This window comes from Colletotrichum costaricense (genome assembly GCF_030867565.1).
Source record: "Colletotrichum costaricense strain IMI 309622 chromosome Unknown Scaffold_8.1, whole genome shotgun sequence".
NCBI classification, from domain to species: Eukaryota; Fungi; Ascomycota; class Sordariomycetes; order Glomerellales; family Glomerellaceae; genus Colletotrichum; species Colletotrichum costaricense.
Genome location: NW_026848237.1, coordinates 1,134,235 through 1,153,828, shown reverse-complemented (window position 1 = coordinate 1,153,828; position 19,594 = coordinate 1,134,235). Strand labels below are relative to the sequence as shown.

The 19,594-nt window shown below is 40.1% G+C and overlaps 7 protein-coding genes across 7 annotated transcripts; 2 read left to right on the top strand and 5 right to left on the bottom strand.

The window, feature by feature from the left end:
* Positions 1-17: 17 nt before the first annotated feature.
* On the bottom strand, positions 18-1,601 carry CCOS01_08414 (fibronectin type III domain-containing protein; the record flags this gene model as incomplete). The annotated part of the gene is made up of 1 exon (XM_060456575.1): positions 18-1,601. The coding sequence occupies one exon, from the start codon at positions 1,599-1,601 to the stop codon at positions 18-20; it is 1,584 nt and encodes a 527-aa protein (XP_060312849.1).
* A 916-nt stretch (positions 1,602-2,517) lies between these two features.
* CCOS01_08413 (uncharacterized protein) lies at positions 2,518-2,934 on the bottom strand (the record flags this gene model as incomplete). Its single annotated transcript, XM_060456574.1, has 1 exon — positions 2,518-2,934. One exon carries the CDS (start codon positions 2,932-2,934, stop codon positions 2,518-2,520), a length of 417 nt encoding a protein of 138 aa, XP_060312848.1.
* A 1,248-nt stretch (positions 2,935-4,182) lies between these two features.
* Positions 4,183-5,327, top strand: CCOS01_08412 (uncharacterized protein; the record flags this gene model as incomplete). The annotated part of the gene is made up of 5 exons (XM_060456573.1): positions 4,183-4,242; positions 4,311-4,476; positions 4,539-4,881; positions 4,944-4,986; positions 5,043-5,327. 5 exons carry the CDS (start codon positions 4,183-4,185, stop codon positions 5,325-5,327), a joined length of 897 nt encoding a protein of 298 aa, XP_060312847.1.
* Positions 5,328-5,553: 226 nt separating this feature from the next.
* CCOS01_08411 (uncharacterized protein) lies at positions 5,554-7,556 on the bottom strand (the record flags this gene model as incomplete). The annotated part of the gene is made up of 4 exons (XM_060456572.1): positions 5,554-5,888; positions 5,954-7,112; positions 7,168-7,328; positions 7,394-7,556. 4 exons carry the CDS (start codon positions 7,554-7,556, stop codon positions 5,554-5,556), a joined length of 1,818 nt encoding a protein of 605 aa, XP_060312846.1.
* Positions 7,557-7,690: 134 nt separating this feature from the next.
* CCOS01_08410 (uncharacterized protein) lies at positions 7,691-7,978 on the top strand (the record flags this gene model as incomplete). The annotated part of the gene is made up of 1 exon (XM_060456571.1): positions 7,691-7,978. One exon carries the CDS (start codon positions 7,691-7,693, stop codon positions 7,976-7,978), a length of 288 nt encoding a protein of 95 aa, XP_060312845.1.
* A 7,712-nt stretch (positions 7,979-15,690) lies between these two features.
* Positions 15,691-17,218, bottom strand: CCOS01_08409 (amidase; the record flags this gene model as incomplete). Its single annotated transcript, XM_060456570.1, has 3 exons — positions 15,691-16,718; positions 16,916-16,984; positions 17,074-17,218. 3 exons carry the CDS (start codon positions 17,216-17,218, stop codon positions 15,691-15,693), a joined length of 1,242 nt encoding a protein of 413 aa, XP_060312844.1.
* A 693-nt stretch (positions 17,219-17,911) lies between these two features.
* On the bottom strand, positions 17,912-18,511 carry CCOS01_08408 (uncharacterized protein; the record flags this gene model as incomplete). The annotated part of the gene is made up of 2 exons (XM_060456569.1): positions 17,912-18,251; positions 18,324-18,511. 2 exons carry the CDS (start codon positions 18,509-18,511, stop codon positions 17,912-17,914), a joined length of 528 nt encoding a protein of 175 aa, XP_060312843.1.
* Positions 18,512-19,594: the final 1,083 nt, after the last annotated feature.

The window sequence follows — 19,594 nt, the reverse complement described above, 5'->3', positions numbered from 1 at the left end:
CTAGGCAGCATTGCGCCTCACCGAGATTCTATGTCGTCTCTAAGTGGAATAATGCTGCCTGATCTCTCCGACTCAAGGCTTCCGTTGTATGCAGAAACACAAAACTCAAAGTTCCAAGCGCCTGGCATCAGAAATGCAATACCATATTCCGCAAATTCAGTTTCTCCGTCTTCTTCGAAGTCCGATCTCTCGACTAGGTTCCGCACCCACACGCGATATCCCGCTGCGCCCTTCGACTCTTCCCACTTTAGGTGCACGGTGATGGAATTCTGAACCTCAACTTGGAGCTGAGTTGGAGTCGGTGGCTTGCCATTGCCAGCAATGAAGCTCCGGCCTCCTGCCGGAATACCACCTCCGTAGTTTGTCCAAGTACTGATCGCCAACCCATACCGATGGCCTGCCGATAGGTCGGTGAATGTTGTCGCAGTTTCTCTCAGCGCCATAGCAGTCGGAAAAGATCCCGGTAATGAGAGGTCTACGAGGATGATCTCGTATCGGTCCACTTCGATTTGCCCCTGAGGCTCTTCCCATTTGACAAGGACCTGATACAGGTCAGGTTTGGTGATGATCTTCCTAGGCCCCGGAGCTGTTTTCGGGTGAGCAGTTGCTGATACCGTATGAGACCAGGCGGACCTAAGGCCCTCTCCATTAAAGGTCCGGACTTGGTACTGATACTCCTGCCCTTCTTGGGTCCACGTCGAGTTGTACTGGGCTACATCTGTTCTCGACTCCTTCCATGGCAGGTTGTCATTATTGCGAATTCTGACATCATAGCCGATAGCGCCGTACACCGGATCCCATTTAACAGAAATTCCGTAGGGAACTGCTTCCGCGACAACATTCGCCGGCACTGGCGTCGGTCTTTGTGGGATCTCTTGTGGAATAGTGAGATCTTGGTTTCCAATGCGAAACTTTCGGGACAAAGTCCGAGAGAAGGCTCTTGCAATCTGAAATTCGCCCAAAGCATTTGGATGTAATCCATCGTAACTTCCTTGGGAACAATGGTATCCACGCCGAACCTCCACCAACTCAACCGGAGACTCAGAGGATGACCACTTTGGCACTGATGTTCGTAGAAGCTGGTTGTACTCTTCCACCATGGCAGGAAGTTTCTCTGCCCCATCAATTGGCGTCCGCATCGGTACGTCAGCAAGAGCGAAGTTGATATCTGATTTCGCAGTGCGTGCATTATCCACGAGTTTCTTCATGGCACCGAGAGTATTTTCGGCATCCGCGACACCCCAGCCCATGTCGTTGAAGCCAAGCATAACAAGCAGATAGTCAGGCCTGAATCGCGCCACCTGCTCCTCGATGAGGTCTTTACACTGTGTTGCTTGGCGACCCCAAACTGAGAAGTGGTGAGAGTTGAAGTGCACGCCTGCAGCATAGCCGCCATGGTCTATTGGCATGTCAGGTGCTGGTAGCGGGTCGTCTTTCAGAGCCGGTGGTTGCGGTGGACGAGGTTGATCCGGAGTCTTTGTTCCTTCATACGGACCAACAAATTCAAAGTTGATCTTCTCTTCTGTGAGCCACTGCCATAGCCTATATCGCCATGCAAAGTCCCCTTCACGGCCTTGAGACATGGAGTCGCCGACTACCATGGTCCGAACTGGCCGGGTGCTCTCTGGAATCATGTCACCCGTTTGAAAACTGCAATTGGGGCCTTGCGTCGGTTGGCGGGAGATGGAAATCGATCTCTGTCTGAAAGAGTCATCGGCGAACTCTCATTTTTTGGCTCAATGTCAGACGTAGTGTTGCGAAGTGCAGGTCGCGGCACTGAGGAGAAGCTTTGGTGTCGTCATAGCACGGACGCCGACATCAGCGAATCGCATTCAAGTGCCATTCGAATGAGAAGCGTTTGCTCAATCGTCCTCGACTTCTTGACTAATGTGGAGATCGACTTACCACTGTACTTAGCTCTAGATCCAGCAAGGGTGAGTTCAATGTTTTTAGCGTGCTAGGCCTTAAGCACGTTGACCCTTGTGCAGTTAAGCAGGGTCAGCCCAGGCAGATCTACCTGACAGTTCTCCTGAATGTGGGGTGTCTAAGGACAGAGAATCTGCATCTCACCGACCTTACTCGTTTAGGGCAGAACCACAACGTACCCTACCGTCATAGTGCAAATTCTTCAAGTTCAAGGCATCGTCATCCGATATGGTGTAGTGGCCAACATGATGCCCTCTCACCTCTTTGAGAGGTTAGGCATAGCCCCGAGTTCGATTCTCGGTTTCGGAAATCGTTTGCTTTTGCGGTACATACAGTTTTGTCTTGAGGCATAAGTGCCAAAATGGGCGTTACATTCACAAGTCCCAGACTCTGATGTCCTGAGGACGTTGGGTTGAGGGCTCCATTTTCGGCTTCGCAATTTTTCATTGATACTCCAGACTGTCTGTTCGATGTCTCCAAGCACACTCTTTGCCGTAATACAGCCAACAAAATCCATAGATGTTTGTCCCATGCTGTCACGAGCCGTTGCCTTGCTTCTGCTTCTCCGTACAAAACTTCCTCTCGATTTCCCTACTCTTTGGAAATAATGTGCGGGTTTGTCGGCGGGCCGTATGCATCAACAACAGCATCCTTCTTGGAGATGATGTGAGGGTTCGTGGGAGGACCGTAAGCTTCGACCGCGTCTCTCTTGGTATCAACGGCGGGAATATGCGGGTTCAGAGGAGGACCGTAAGCTTCAACAACTGAGTCCTTCTTTGAGACGATATGAGGGTTGGTAGGAGGGCCGTAAGCCTCGACGGCATCTTTCTTCGAGATGATATGAGGGTTGACGGGAGGACCATAGGCTTCGATCGTGTTTTCTCTCTTGGACTCAACGGCCGGAATGTGAGGGTTGAGGGGAGGGCCGTATGCCTCAACGGCAACCGGCGCGGCGTAAGCCAACGAAGCGCAAGCGGCGACAGTGGTAAGAAGGGTTTGGACACGCATTTTGATGTAGAACGAGAAGAACGGCGATGATACTAAGTCTCAAAGCAACAGGACTGATCTTGGGCACGGTATTATAGTGATGGTGTTACGACTGTCAATCAAGATAGAATCAATATTACATGCCTTTTTCAATTCTACATTTCCCCTCTCTCTCGTCCTTCTTCCGGCCTGTCTGGATCACCACTCACGATGTGACAGTCGTAAGCACCCCTTGCGTTAACGAAATGCAGCACGAGGAACAATACGCCCGCAGAGTACACATCCGGAATACACGCCGCCAACGTGACAGTCAACAATCCTTCGTTCCGTTCCTTCGGCTCGAATTCACACCTTTCATACCAAACACGGCATGCGTAAATCTCACATGAAGTAATGAAGCCATTCGCTCCTAGCTAGACTCACTTCTCTTTCTCTTGACTGGCTGACCCCGATTGAACAGGGGATGAATATTCTAGCCACATGAAGAAGGTAGGCACACATCCCACTATGCCAAGCACCGCACAACCCATAGTTACCGAAAAGACTGGGCAGTTAACAAGGCTCACTGGGAATTGGTACCTGTATCAATCGCCAGTCAACTAAGCACCTGCGCTGTAGAAACAGCGCGTCTATGAACTAGCGCCACCTTTGTTCACCTTAGGTGGTTCCGGTCCTCGCCGCTGTAGGATCAGTCCCCGGGGTTCAAGAGGAGTGTTATCTCTTCTTTCGCTCCTCTACCCCTCCCTTCGACATGATATGCAATTGCTTACTCCTATGCGCCTTAAATCCACCAGACAGAATCGAGCGATCAGTCCGATTCCTTTGCCCGAGTTTCGAGCTAACCTTCCCCTTTGCTCACAAGCCGAGGGTTTGCCCCCTCAGTGTCGCGGAATGGATCCCATTTTGTACTTAATCGTCATGTTCTTGGCAATCCTCCTCATTCTTGGCGAATCCTTCAGCCATCCTTGTGTATTACTTAATTCGAGACCGCCGTATCATATTGGAATGTGAGGTCGACACCCGACGATGTAAACCAGGTATGCAAATGAGGCTTGACAGGATTTGGCAGGTGATACCATCGCAACTGACGATTACAAGCGATCACGGCATCGTCGGCAGAATCCTTCTTTTCGCTGTCGGTGATCAGAGCCCCGAGATTTCCGATCCACTATCGATATCATCCTGTCGGAAAGGGATGTCCAAGCCTCTTACCAGGGAGTATTCTCGAGCTGAAACCTACCTCCGGCATCAACCATTTCTTTGTCGAAAATGAAAGAGATCTATCAAAGTGTCTCAGATCAAGACTCAACCGACGATTTGTGCCCTACCGTAAGCTTACAATCATTGGAAACTCGCGTTCTCAGAAAACTGGGTAGTAGCTCACTGACGAAATCTAGCCAACATGGCATGAACCTCGACAAGTTCGAGGACAATGGAGCCTTCAGTCAAAGGTCATTACTGCGGTCAATGCGATATTCTTCCTCACATCATGCGGGGTCCTTCTCGTCTCTTCGAGATGGCTCAATGACCCGGTCCATCTGATGAAGCGCGTGTCACCCTACAGTAGGATAATCTTGTCTTACCTAAATTCAATCTCAGTCTTGCTGAAATGATTTGTGGCACAGGTCCAATTCTCGACGATGTTCCCATCCAGCTAGAAACAGTCGAGGTCAAAGGAACGTTGTTCAATGATTACACACCTCCACGCATATGGCGCGAGCAACCCAGTGAAGAGGTCGATAAAGCTTGGGACGACATGGCGCGGATTGAGTACTTTGGCATAAGTGGTGATGCACTCAGGAAAATGGGCAAAGATCCTGAGATATCTGTCTCTATCCCAGAGGAGTGGGGTGTCGGGTCGGACAAGTATCTCGTTGAAATTGACATGCAGCATCAACTTCACTGCCTCAATGCAGTTCGCAAGTATGCTTACTTTGACTACTACTACGGTAATGATTACAGGAACATGTAAGTCGTCTACTGGGGTCATCGAGCGACCGTATGTGAACGTTGGTTGACGATGGCACTAGCTCAATGGCGCCAAAACGACACCAGGCACACCTGGCACATTGTGTGAGTCGGAATCGCACACGGTATTTTCTTTTCACCCTTTCTAACATGTTCAACAGATTGATATCCTCTTACAAGCTCTCACTTGCAACCCGAGCTTGGACTTGATCTCCCATAATTGGATGAGAACACAGGAGAATCCGTATCCTGATTTCAACATCAAGAGGCAGTGTGTGGCGCACGACCCAATACTAAAGTGGCAGCATGAAAATGGCATCTCAGAGCAGATTCTGAAGTACAAGAACCTACCAAGGCCAGAGAGGTTTCCAGAAGTAGAACCGGAACCCTCCATCTTGAAGATCGGAGAAGATTTGGGTCATCACGAAGGACATCTTAGGCTTTGAATCGCTAATCCTCAATACCTCGAGGATACTTGCTTAATAATGCACCTATATGTACAAACAATCGTTGGTCCGGCACATTCGTAAATATCACCGGGGCACTTGTCAGGTAACTGAACCATATGAATTTGAATACAGTCAAGGACTACACAAATGGACCCCGTAAAAATGACTCCTCAGATAAATATATTGCACAGATTCGCAACCCGATTTGAAGAGGATGCTCTCTTCAATTCGTTGTCTGAGACACGACTTGATCCGCATGATCTCCATGTGCTTTGAACTTCCAAGTGTTGTGGAAACAACTCTCTGCACAACCCCTTTCGTGATCTTGATGAGGATCGTAATGATCACGGTTCTTCTTCAAACATGCCTCCTTCAAGTTGCCATGGTTGTTTTGTGGTTCGTAGTGTTCATCATTATGGAGACGTCGGTGTAGAGACTCGTGTAAGATGGCGTTGCGGGGTATATCTCGAGGACCGCCTTTGTTGAGGGGCCACTGGCAAAGCTTCCACTGTTTGGTCTTGTCATCGAGTTCCCATCTCTTAATAAGAGGGCAAATCTCTGCAAATGTTAAGTCATCATGTCAGCCACCTAGTCAAGATATGGATGATCCGAGAGTCACTTACCAAGCAGGTACCACATAAATGGCTTGAAGTAGCCCATTCCCTTTCCAGGCCGAAGAAGGTCATGGATCCATCCCTTCAGGGCCTGCTCCTGCTTCACCTGATCCTGGTAGATGCTTTGCTTGAATCTGTCCAAGCGTCTTGGCCGCCACTTCAGCCCCGTCTCATTCTTCTTACCGTTCTCCTCACTCTTCTTTTTGTACTCCTCGTCCGCGAGCTCAAGCTCGCGGATCATCCAAGAAAGAGGAATATCGCTCAGCTGCATATCCTCGCTATCATCGAGCTCTTCTTCCTTTCGTCCCCTCCCAAGCATTCTCAAAAACCTATTCCAAAGAGTTGGGGGGTTCAAGTAGTCAGGAATATCATCCGTTCTGAAGTCACCGTTTTTCAACTTTTCCTCCCTGATCCTCTGGAGCTCTCTGTCTTTCCATGTCGGATCATCCTTGATTGCCGACCAACCCCCACCAACATCGCCATGGTTTCCAGGGAACCACACTTCTTTGATGTCATCTTCAGCATGGCGGTGCCTTCCCTTGTTGGAAAGTTTGGTAATATCTTGCGCGAGAAGAGCAGGCTTGAACTTGACTCGGAACTCGTCCACAGCAACAGCATGGCGCACATAGGTTGCGGTACCCTTGACAGAGGCTGGCTTGTCGCCAACCTTCTCGAGGACTGCAACGGAGTTGACGCAGTCCCACATGCCGAGAAAGAAGACCTTGATGTTTTCTTTCCCGCAGTCGCCCTCTTCCTTGCGACAAAAGGTCTTGCTGAAGGCCTCCATCTCGTTTCTCTTGCCTCTTCTTCTCCAGCCCTTGGGCTTCTTGATTGCGTCATTGGAGCTGCTGATTCCGATGGGGAAGGCCTCATCAACGGGCGTATCTGGTGGACTCGCAGGCGTTTCGTAGGTACTGACGGTGGGGGCTTTCGTGTTCTTGGTTGTTTGGCCGCTGGTCTCTCGGGCATCAGTCGGATTGATCACGGTGGCCTTTTCTTCTTTGCCGCTCTTCTTGACTTTTGCTAGATGGTCTTGGTAGAGTTTGTATGCAAAGGGTACCATCTCTTCGTTACCCTTGCAGAGAAGACCAACGGTGTTGACCATGCGACACAGGAATCTGGCGGTGAAGGCCCCACGACTGAAGCCAAAGATGTAGATTCTGTCACCCTTGAGATAATCGTCAGCACCAGGAGTCGTTGAGTACACATCGTATCAAACCTACAGTCTCATAGTAGCGCATGAGGAACCGATATCCAGCAATGACGTGGGAATCGAACGTGGTCCCAAAGCCCATGTCGATCTTCTGAGAGATATTGCTGCGGACCTCGCTGACCCAGTTCTTGTTGACACTTGTGTCGTCAACGTCGTATGTTCCGATACCGGCTATTGTCAATAGTGTGTAAGAGATTACTATACCCAAAGAAATCCTCAGCGTTGACTCGACTTACTCTGGTAGTAGTGGTACTGGTGTTTCTCATTGCGATCGAGCATACGCAGGAGCTTCACGACATTGGTGTCAGAGCCGGAGCCACTGAACGAGTTGCCTGTGCCATCGAAGCAGAGAACGAGCTTTCTGCTCTCTGTCTGTGCTTCAGTCTCGATAGACGCCATGGTGATGCTTGTCTCCAGCGGATGGAATCAGAGGAATGATACTGCAGAACGCTGGGATTTCGAGATGAACTTTGATTCTCTAAAACTCCCTTGCAGCCGGGCTGGCCGAGCAAGGGCGTCCGCATCAATCATATATGCATTTCCACCGCCAACAACAACAAGTTAAAAGATTCCACGTGATCCAAGTTCTTGCACTCTTCTCGATGTTGTTGCTCGCAATGAAAAACATCCAATCGCAGACTGGAACGCTACCAGAGTTCAGCCATGATTCCTCTGTCCCTTATTCTCCATCCCTTTCGGGATGGAGATCTCAGCCCTGTATCACAGTCCTGGAGACTAAAATGTCTTTCCGGTCCTATCTTCTTGCAACGGATCGTAAAGCAAATTGCGTTTTCAGAATCCGGCCTCTGCATGTGTGTTAATAGGTGTATAACACAGGGAAGAAGCTTATAGAGGCTAACTGCTATTAGGGTCTAAAAGATAAATTACTAAAATCTGCCCTTCCTCGAGGTATATTACTAACGCTCTATATATACCTAAGCTACTTTTTTATTACTTAGTCCCCCTCTTTATACCCCTCGAGCTATTCCTTAATTAACGAGGTCTAATTAGCGAGGCTTAATAGGGTACTCCCTCCCCTAGGCTTTGTCCTAAAGGCCGCTTATAGCTTATATATATTATATTAATTTTTTATTTATAAAGTTTTTTAATATACGGTACGAGGGTAGGTAAAAGCGGCGCTTATTAGCCTAAGTATAGACCCTTATTTTAAATAATAAATTTAGTTAGCTTTATAATTTTATACTTAGGTCGTTCTTATTTATAGTCCGTTTTTATAACTACCGGTACTTAAGTAGTCGTTACCTTATTTTTATTTACTAATATTAACCCCCTTTTAAACTACTACGATTCCCGATTTTTTTTTTTTTTTATTCGTAATTATTTTAATTATATATAGTCTCTTATTTTTATTAGCGTTTATACTACTTTTTTATTACGTAGATTTTATAGCTAACGAATGTTTTTTAAACTTTTTAATTTTTTATACTCCCTATATCTAAGTTAGTTTTTTTTAAAGTTATACCGTATTTATTATTAATTCTATTTTAATATAAGTATAGCTCTTTTTAATAACGTTATTATAATTAGTAGCGGACTAGTTATTAACGTTACGGGTACGCTTAGTAGTAGCGGTAATAGCCGTTTACTTAAAAAGCTTAATATTCCTTTTACTTACCGTAACTTTATATATATATTATTATTTATACGCTACTTATATTAACTATTATAGACTCTTATTAAGAAAAAAAAGAAAGTAAACGTTAAGAAAATCGTAATTAACTAGGTACGCTCGCTCCTTTACCCTGTTTATATTATATATAAAGTATTTAATTTAAAAGTTAAGTACTATAATTAGCTAAGTTAGTAATTTATAGCTCTTAGTTCGCTCTTTTATTTAATATTTTTTTAGGATTTAGCGCGCGTTATATAAAGTATACTATATAGAACTATTTTTATAAGGATATAATAAGCGCTTAGTATTATTATTATTTTATTATTCTTTTTATATATTAATTAATAATATCTTAGGTCCCTAAGTCTGCGGAGTTTATAATACGAACTTTTTAGAGTATTACTCTTATTTTAAATAATAACGTTTATAATTTAGAAGTTTATTACTCTATTATTGCTCTATTATTATTATTATTTAGGTTATTAATATTACTTTATAGCTTTAATAAACTTATAAAATTACTATTAATAATACATAGAGGGCGCTTAAGCGCGCTAATAAAAAGGCCCGTTTTACTCCCGTTATTAATAGTAATAATAATAAAATAAATATAAGCTCCTCTCGCACTACGTTTTTATTTTATAATAATATAATAATTATATTATTACGTATTATTTATAACGAAGTACGCTATTTAAATAATATTTTAAAAGGGGTATAGTCGCCCCGCCTATACTCCGTATTCGTAGCTAATTATTTATAAATTTATTAATAATAAAATAACTACTTTTTTTTTAATAATCCTAAAGATAAGGATAAGGGCGGCCCCTTTATACATAAAGGCAGTCCTCCCGCGGGTTATAAAGATTAGGGAAATTATTTATAATTAGTACATTTATATTACTTAGTTATAGCTATATAACCCCCTTTTTTTATTATTAATAGCTAGTTCGCTATATTATTAAGCTTATTAAGAACTAGGGCGCGCTACTTAATTAAAACTCGTTTTTTATATATATTAATTAACGTTATATTTTTAATATACTTAGCTAGCTCTTACGTATTTTTATCGCTACTATATCCCTTTTACTAGATTAGGTATTATTACTTCCTTTTTAGCCCTCTATATTATATAATATTTTTTATTTTATAAAGTAGTTCCCTATTTATATCCCTAATAAGTAAGGGCTTCTAAGGGGCTTTTTTATAGTATTAATATAGCTTAAGTAGGGATATATAAAATATATTATATATTTTATATTATATTAGTACGTTTAGTTAGTAAGTTACTCCCGCTATTCTAATTATTAATTTAATTTTAAATAGGTTTAGATATTTATTAATTAACTTTTAGCTAGGGCGCTACTTTTTAATATTTTTTTTTAATAATAATACTTAGTTACTTATTTTATATAATATATTTATTTTAGCTTTATTAGCTTATTACTTATATATTTCGTATACTTTTTATATAAAGGGTCGTAAAGCTTTTTTAGTTAGCTCGTAATTAAGCCGTACGCTCTTTAACTAAGATATTTTATATACTATCTTAAGTCCTTATTAAGATTAATATAGGGTAAGTAAGTAAAAACCTAAGTAGGGCCTTAATAAGCGCTTTATAAATTACTAAGTACTAAGCGTTATTATATATAAACTTAGCTAAATAAAGACGCTATACTTAATCCGATTAGTCTTAAGTATAGAAATAGTAAAAGTACTACTCTAAGTATTAGTTTTATTATTCTATTTAACTATTTATTTATAAGTAAAATGTAGTATTAAAATACCTCTTTATTATTAAAAAGTAGTAGAAATAAGTTTAAAACTTATTTATAAATAACGAGCCCCTATTAAAAACGATCTTTTTAAGTATTCTAAACTTTATAAAGATTTTTATAAATAGGAGGTTTGCGAATCCCTAGGCTATAAGGGTCGTCTTTATAGTAATATAAATACTATATTTTATAAATCGGTTTATTATAATAAGTACTACGTTATAGGGGCGCTTTTTAATTAACGTAGTTAATATGGGTAAGCTTATAATAAAGTTTAGTAATATTTCTTATTATAGCTTAACTAAGGTAAGTAGGGGGCGTAATAAGCTATACGGCTTATAATAATAAGGCTTCGTTTACTAATATATTATATAAATATTAATATAACTTTTTATATCCCTACTTATTTTATTTTAGTAATAGTAGCGTTTTAATAGCGCTATTATTCGCTTTATATTATAATATCCTACTATAGGTATATTATAATATATTTTAATAACCTCTTTTTTTAGCCCTTTATATAGTAGTATATAGGTATAGCTACTATAATATAATAGCCCTTTTAAGTCGTATACTTAGCTCTATTATTACTTTTTTTTAACTAAGCGAGGCTATTAGTTTTTTTTAATCTATTACTTATTTTTTATAAAAGCGTCTTTTTATTAAGTAGCTCGTAGTTAACTTATTATTAATAACCCCTCTTTATTAAATACTATTTTAGGTACTCTTATTATATCAGAGTTTTATAAAATAAGTAGTTCGCGATTTATAGTTCTAATAATAGGCTTAAGTAGCTCCCTAAGTACTATATTATAATTTTAATACTTTAGGTTCGTAGCCCCGTTATACCTCTTAAAGTACTTTTTAGGGCTCCCTTAAGCCGGAGCTCTTAACTTTTTTTACTTATTTCTCTATATTATTATTAATTTTGTTTTTAAAATACTTACTATCCTTTTTATTTAAAAGCCGCTCTTATAGCTCGTTTTTATATATTTTATTATTACGACTTTAAAGGGCTCTTATATATTTTTAATATTATATAGGTCTTTTTTTATTTTTAATAATAGCTCTTTTACTCTATTATCGTTATTATTTTTATTATAGTTAGGTTTTTATAATAGTCTATTTACTAAGTTTTTAATACTTAACTTAAACTTAATTTTAATATTAAACATTATAAGTTTATTTAGTTAGCGTAGCTATTTCTTATTTAGCCTCTTTTTAGTATTTAGGAACTATAAATTAAAATAGTTTATAAATATTACGACCTAATCTCGGCTATAAATAAGGTAGTATTATAAGTTTTTTAGTATATTTATAATAATTAGTAGCTCCGTATTTCTTATACTATAGCGGCTCTTTATATTTATTAATTTCTTTAATTTATAAGTAATTAGGTACTAATTACCCTTAAATAATTACGTAATTACTAAGCTAATAGCTCGAGCCGAAGTATTTATTTATAACTACGTAGGTAGGGTAAGGTCGAAATATCGTAGTATTAGTATATTAATAAATATTATTAATAACTTCTTAAATAACTTTATAATAAGTATTAATAGCTCTAACTATCCTAATTTTACTTTTTTTAATAAGTTTATTAAAAGTATAGTTATTTTAATATAGTTATTAATAAATTTATAGTAGAACTTCGTAAATTTAAAGAACGTTTATATATTTTTAATACTCTTTAGAAATAGCTAATTTATTATAGCTTCGGTACGCGCGGGGTCTATTTTTATATTTTTATTAAATACGATATATTTTAAAAATCTTATATATAATATATAGAACTCGTATTTATTACCGTTTAAATATAGGTTTTATTATTATAGTTTTTATAATACGCTACGTATGTGCTCTTTATATACTACGTAGTTATTATTATATATTAGGATATTATTTAAGTATATAATATAAATAGTATTAATTAGGCCGCTTAGAACGTTATTAATATATACTTAGAAAGTTACGGGTACGTTAGTTAACCTAAAAAGTATAACTAGGTACTCGAACTGCCCGTATTTAGTACGAAAAGCCGTTTTTTATTTATTACCTTTAGCTATATATATATAGTAATATACGTTCTTAAGGTCTAGTTTTATAAAAACGGAGGTATTAAATAATCTATTTAGTATTTTTTTAATTAGTAGTAGCGGCGTTTTGTTTTTTTATATAATCTTATTAATTATTTTATAGTTAATATAAAATTATAACTTTCCTCTTTTTTTAAATACGAAAAAGATAAGTACTTTAGCCGGGTTTATAAAAGGGCGTATCTAGCCCCTAGCCTCTACTTTTATTAAATAATTTTATAAAATCTCGAGCTTATAGTTTAATAATAAGTAAATAAGTCCCTAAAAGATAGGCGTAGCGTTATTTAGTTTAATATAGTAATTATATAGTATTCTATTTAGTAGCGAGATAACTTTCTTTTTTAAAAATAAGTTATTAAAGTCCTAGTATCGTAGTTTTTAATCCTTAGCTATGCTCGCTAGTATTACGTTACTATTTATAGTTAGGTTAATTATAATATATACGAGTATTACCGAAACTAAGTTATTTAGTAGCCCCTTTTTTAGGGCGTTTAAGTAGATATATTATTCGTAAATTAGATATTACTATTTCTTTTATTTTTAATTAATTAGCGGGTTAATATTTTTTAACTAAAGAAAACTAAGTATAAGTATAGGTACTATAATATTAGTTATTATAAAGCGATATAACTATATTTTTATTACGTAGTTATTATTAGTAATTCGAAGCTATAAGTAGTAGCTCTTTAGCGTCTTTATTTATTTATTTTTAACGTTTATTAGCTATAGTAATAAGTAAATTTGTAAATTAGTATTAAAGTTATTAAGTAGCCTAATATTAATTACGTTCCCTTCTATTCCTAAATTAATAAGGGCGCTTAGCTTTTTTTATACGTAGTTTAAGTATATATAAGTTAGGATATTTAAGTACTACTTTTATTAATTACTAACTACCCTTTTTATTAAAATAGTATTTAAGTTTATTACTAGTCCGCGCTACTTAGCTAGAGCGAGGTTTAATTAATAGTTAGTAACTTTATACCCTTTTTAGTTATATTTACGGTATATAACGCTAGGGTAGCTATTAACGAGGTATTTAGTTTTATTATAGTTATAATACTACTAATACTACTCCTATAGTTATAGGTAATCCTTTATAATATAATTAGTTTTTTTATAATTATAATATATAGTATTTTTATTAAATAAGTTACGGCGTATTTTTTACGTAGCTAGCTTATTAATACCCCAGTATTTCTTTACTAACTTATTTAAGTTTAAGTTAAAATATTACTTAGGGGGCGTTCATAAGCTCCTTATTAATAATAAGGATTACTTAATACGTCTTATTAATAATATTAGTTATAAGTAAGTTTGCAAAAGTTTTATTTATAATACTATTATAAAGCGTAGTTTAGGCCGTAGCTTACTTATTAATATAAAGATCCTCTATTTTTTTATTAAAATATATTTTAGTTCTATTTTAAGCTTATTAATATAATTAACGAACTTATTAACCCTCTTTTTTTAGCTTTATAAGGTACTATTTAAGTATATATTTATTATTATCCTTTAGTTAGCGGGATTAAATAGGTTATTTTATAAAAAGGTTTTTAGTTTTTTTTATATAACTTAGTTTATTATAAACCTAGGGACCCTTTTATAGTTAAAGATATAGTATATTTAGGAGGTCTTTATATTACTACTTAGGTAGTTAACTATATATATTATTTTATTAAAGTCTATTTTTATTTATTAAGCTTATAAGTCGAAGTAATAGTAGTAATTAAATAAAAAGCTCTATAGGTCCCGTACTAATTTATTAATATATAATAGGTTAGGGAAGGATAGTAATTTAAATATAAATATTCTATTTATAATACTTATTTAAATTAAAAAGGAGTTAGTAAACGGAGGCTTAAGTAATATAAACTTGTTATTTTATTATTACTCGAGCGGTATTTTAAGTACGGCTTTATTTATTAAGCTATTCTTAGTCTAGGGGTTTACGTTCCCGTTTATATCGAAGTTAACGTCCGAGGTTATTATAATTAAAACCGTAGCTCTTAATATAGGGGCCGGGCTATTTAAAAAGCTCTATAAGCGTTTTAAATTTATTTATTTTTTACGTAAGCGCTCTTTATACGTTATTATAAGGATTTTTTTTTTTAATTATCGTTTTTATTTTTATAGTTTTATTAATTTATTATTAGTTATTTAGTTTAGGTATTAATAAGTAAGGGTAAGAGGTTTACTATTTTATTTAAAATTCGTTAATACTCTTAGTAATACGGTCTTTTTATATTATTATTATAAAGTTCGTCTTACTATGCTCTATTTTTATATCGTTTATTAAAGAGGAGGTAACTTTAGGGGGTCTAATAAAAATAAATTTTTTTTTTTTTATTATTATAATACTAATTATACTCTCTCGCTATATCTTATTTTTATAAGTATTTTAAGCTCTTAGCTTAGTCCTTTTTATAAATAGAGATTTTAGATTATTAATAAATATATAATATAAGGAAGAAGCTTATAGAAGTTAATTATTATTAAGGTTTAAAAGATAAATTACTAAAATCTGCCCTTCCTCGAGGTATATTACTAACGCTCTATATATACCTAAGCTGCTCCTTTGTTACTTAGTCCCCCTCCTCATGCCCCTCGAGCTATTCCTTAACTAACGAGGTCTGACCGGCGAGGCCTAATAATGTGGGGAAGATCTTCTGTTTCAACGACTCAGGTGGCCACGCCATGGCTGCTTCGGTAGTAAGGGTATATTTGTTCACGTGCCTTCGCACTTCAGCCTGGCGTTGAGACAACGGATGCGAGACATGCCCGGGCTGTGAAATCTGGCTTATCTCAACTTGGCGATATGTCTCGTGCGGACATTGTCGAATCATGAGGGTCTAATTGGAATTTCCTCTTTTCCCAAAAGGGTTACAAGAAGCAAATCACTTAGACATGAAGTCGCCTCGGTCCATCCTGTCAGCCGAGTTTGGTGGGATAGACAAAGCGACATAGTAGGTTTTGTTCCAACAGACTTTTCGCCTCAAGTCTTAGCATTTGCCGTGATTGCCGACTTGTATTCAACTGGGATCTGACAGCTGCCTCGGTACCCGGGCTCTAAAGACTCTAGCGAGGACCAAGCTCGTTGTAAGAAGTTGTTGATCTCGGAACCTCGGACCTACCAGTGAAACGCCGACGGGCATATCATTGGCTCCAGAAAAAGCAGGAATATTGACGACGGGCATATGGAACCCCTGTAGAATGTCAGCCTGAAGAGTGACTGATAGGTATAGAGGAACACTAACCGTCCACATCGTGTTGAAGGTCGCGCGACCCATGTCACCGAGCCCAACAGGAGCCTCGTCTTCTGCGCTAGGGGCGAGGATGACTGTGTACCCTCTGGCCCAGTCATTGATGATGCGTCGCATGTGATAATACCTGTCAGAAGCCTGCTCCCTCTCTTTATGCGTTATTCTGGCGGTGTTCTCGACTATCTCGCAAATCTCTGGAGCCAGATTGTCCTTGTCAATTCGATATTCTCGGAGAAAGGAAATCCGGGCTTCAGCTTGAGTGATGACTTGTTGGAGTCTATCTAGTTCCTCGGGATCCGATATTTCAGGTGGAAATGAGACCTCTTCAACCTTGATTCCTCTTTCTCGAAGGATTACTGTGACCGCCTCGATGGCAGATATAGTGCCAGGTCCTGCCGTGGGCCACATTGGAGTCTTCATAAGAGCAATTGACATTTCTCCCAGTAGCATATCCCTTGCGGGCTCATCATCTTCGATGCCGAAAACATCAGCGAGGATCTTCAAGTCTTCTACGCATCGAGCAAAGAATCCACATGTGTCGAATATGGGCGCGATTGCTTTTTGGCCTTCTGTCGAGATAGTGTTAAAGGTCGGCTTGAGAGCATAGACTCCCGTGAATGATGCTGGGCGAATAAGACTTCCTCCGGTTTGTGATCCGAGACTGAGCGGAACATGCAACGCCGCCACAGCTGCGGCTGATCCGCACGAAGACCCTCCAGGGGTGCGCTTCGGATCACAAGGATTTGTAGTGTCAGGTCCTGAGTTTGTCACAGCGAACTCGGTCGTCGTAGTTTTGCCTGTTGGCGTAGTCAGAGTCTGGATGAACAGCGAACAAAGGAACACGAGCCAAAGATTAGAGCACCCGAGGCGCGAAGGGTTGCGACGGCAGCGGAATCAGAACTTGGCTGATACCCTCGATAAATGGGAGAACCATACTCCGTGGGCATATCTAACTTGTGTGAGTGATAGACTACACCTCGAAGCTTAATCCTACCCTTGGAATTCATAATGTCCTTGACTCCAATGGCAAGACCATGCAGAGGCCCTCTTTCGCCGACAGGAACTTGATCGAGAGTCCGAGCTTGAGCAATTACGAGCCCAGGGTCTAGGACATATTAGAAAGTTCTGCATTTCGCAAAACTCCAAACTCACCAAGAAACGCCCATGCTTTTACGATGCTCTCAGTCTCTTTGATATGGTCTAGAAGCCCCCGCGCGTATGTCTCCACCGTGACTGTGTTATTTTGTAGCAGCTCAAGCACTTGAGTTGCCGTCAGCTCGTGCAGTCTCGGCGTCATTGTTGCAGCGGGACAGAGATTAATCCATCCAGGACATGACTGGAACTCAGGATGTTCTTCGCAAGAGGTAGACGGCTGATCGAGAAGTACAGTGACGACTGGGGTTATCCGTGGAAAACGAACGGAGAAGAAGGGGAAACGACACGGCGGTGTAGAGATGGGACATCCACGGGGGCGCAGGGTTTCTGTCTATAGATGTTTGTTCGAATTGGGCGGGCAGTAGAGGAGCTAGGCAGGGGTATTGGGCGGCAAACATGTTGTCTGTCACACAAAATCTCGCTCATCAAAAATACACGACTTCATGTCCAACCTGGGTGTATGCTGATTTGTGGCAGGCAACATCGGTATTAAAGTAGAATAACAATGCTGGACATCTTGGAAGCAAATTAAGACGTAATAGTATTGATATTGTTAGGAAAGACGAAGAGAAAGAAGGATACAAATTTCAAAAAACAATATATCTCATTGGCCGTTCTCCAACCTTGAAATCAAAGTAAAGCTGTTGCAAGCTCCAAGATGACGCTTCGTGCATCCCCCCGCTTCTATCACAAATTGAATGATGCACTAGATCCACTCCCAATATCGTCCTCCTGTTTCAATGAGCGTCAAGTTATACAAAAGGAATGTGATTCAACATCAGCCACATGTATCGCATCGCAAGACGGCCGATAGCGTTGCTCCCCTTCTCGGGTGTCAAATAGAAAGTCTCTCCAAGTGAATAACAGCAAAGACAACTCCAGCAGCCGCAACAGCAACCATAACAATCCCCGCCTCTCGCGACGCAGCGTTGGGCAAGCTGGTCGTAGCAGCAGCCGCCGCCCCTCTGGTGTCAGTAGCTGCGACTCCAGTCTCAGTAGCCGCAGTACCGGCAGCGGTCGTAGTCACAACCACTGTAGTTTCATCGAGGGAATGACTGAAATCTGCTACAGCCGAGCAAACAGGGCCGTAGTTCTCGGCAAGAGAAGTAATCTTGCCGACAAAGTCCTCGTCCTTGCAAGCGGACCAGACAGCGCTGAGCTCGCTGCTTTGAGCGCTCGTTCAAGACTTCAGCCTGGAGGTGAACGAGGTCAAGATAGAGCCGTGAGTACCTGTGAGCGTGGGCAACTCGCAGGCTTTCGTGATGGTTGGGATGTCGTCCTCGTCGATACCAGTCGCGGACAGGGTGGGAAGGTCCATGGTGACGGATCTGTGCTCTGCTACGGTATCAACGCATGCTAAGAGACCACGGTTTTCGAGGCCCGCTGCTATGGCACCAGATGTGGTGGCGATGAGGAGAATGTCGGTGTAGCGCATCTTGGAATTAGGTCTTTTTGGGTGTTAGATAGAGGTGTGAGGGGTTCAATGCTTGAATGGAAAAAGCTTTTATGGAGGTTCGGGTACTGGAGTTAGTTAGATGAGAGGATGATGGACCAGATCTTCTCCTACGACCCTGTGCATCTTCTCCTTATTTTATACTGAAAATGGAAGGGGTTCTAGATCTACGGATAACAGTCTATGGCTTCATATGGTAACACTTTGGGTGTTATCCGATCCTACGCTCCGCCTCATTTCAATATTTTATGTATATCAACTCCAAGAGTCATCCTGAGCCGAGCGAAACTGCAGATTCATCTCAGAAACGGCCAGATAAGTGAAGGCGAAGTCATTGCTGACACTCTCTCCTAGAACCTCCGATTTATGAGCATCACCACATTGGTCAACAGTGTTCAGCCTCGCTGCCAGCTGTTCATAGGTCTCTTTCTCTGGGACTGATGAGCGGTGGATTCATGACAGCCTGCCTCTGTAGGATTATACAGTGCTACATTATGACCTCCGGCATACATCTGAATAAATTTAAAGTCCACTTGTCCTATTCCCTCGGATAGAGCGGACTGATTGCTATCGCGGCGGCCCAAGTATTCCCTTCCATAACGCATATTCGCACACAAAATGCTTCTCTTCTGAACTCTTTCACAAAATTCACAAGATATTTATCACTGTCTTGAGCTGTCCCATGAGCGTTGATCGGAGAGACATGCCTCGTCACTATTCACTCTTGTCATTCATGCGGTGCTTCTATTCATAGTAGGCGTACAGGTGCAGTCCACCTGCTGGTTGGAGTGTACGGCTGTAGCAGCCTGACTCTCTCGGCGCCGAAGCAAATTTGTCATCTGGACCTACGTATTACATCTTTCTTATATATCCTGCAAAGCCTCTCTTTCTCCAATCAGCTCCTTCTCTATGGCTGTACGATCTGCCTAGCTAAGAGTTTCTGTATTTGGTAGGACGCCACGGAAGCATCCACGAGGCATATCCAAAGAAATGGGCACATAGTCTTTGCATCTGGTGGCAAGGCCTAAGTTTACCCTGTAAGCTGCTGAATCAATCGGCGCCGAC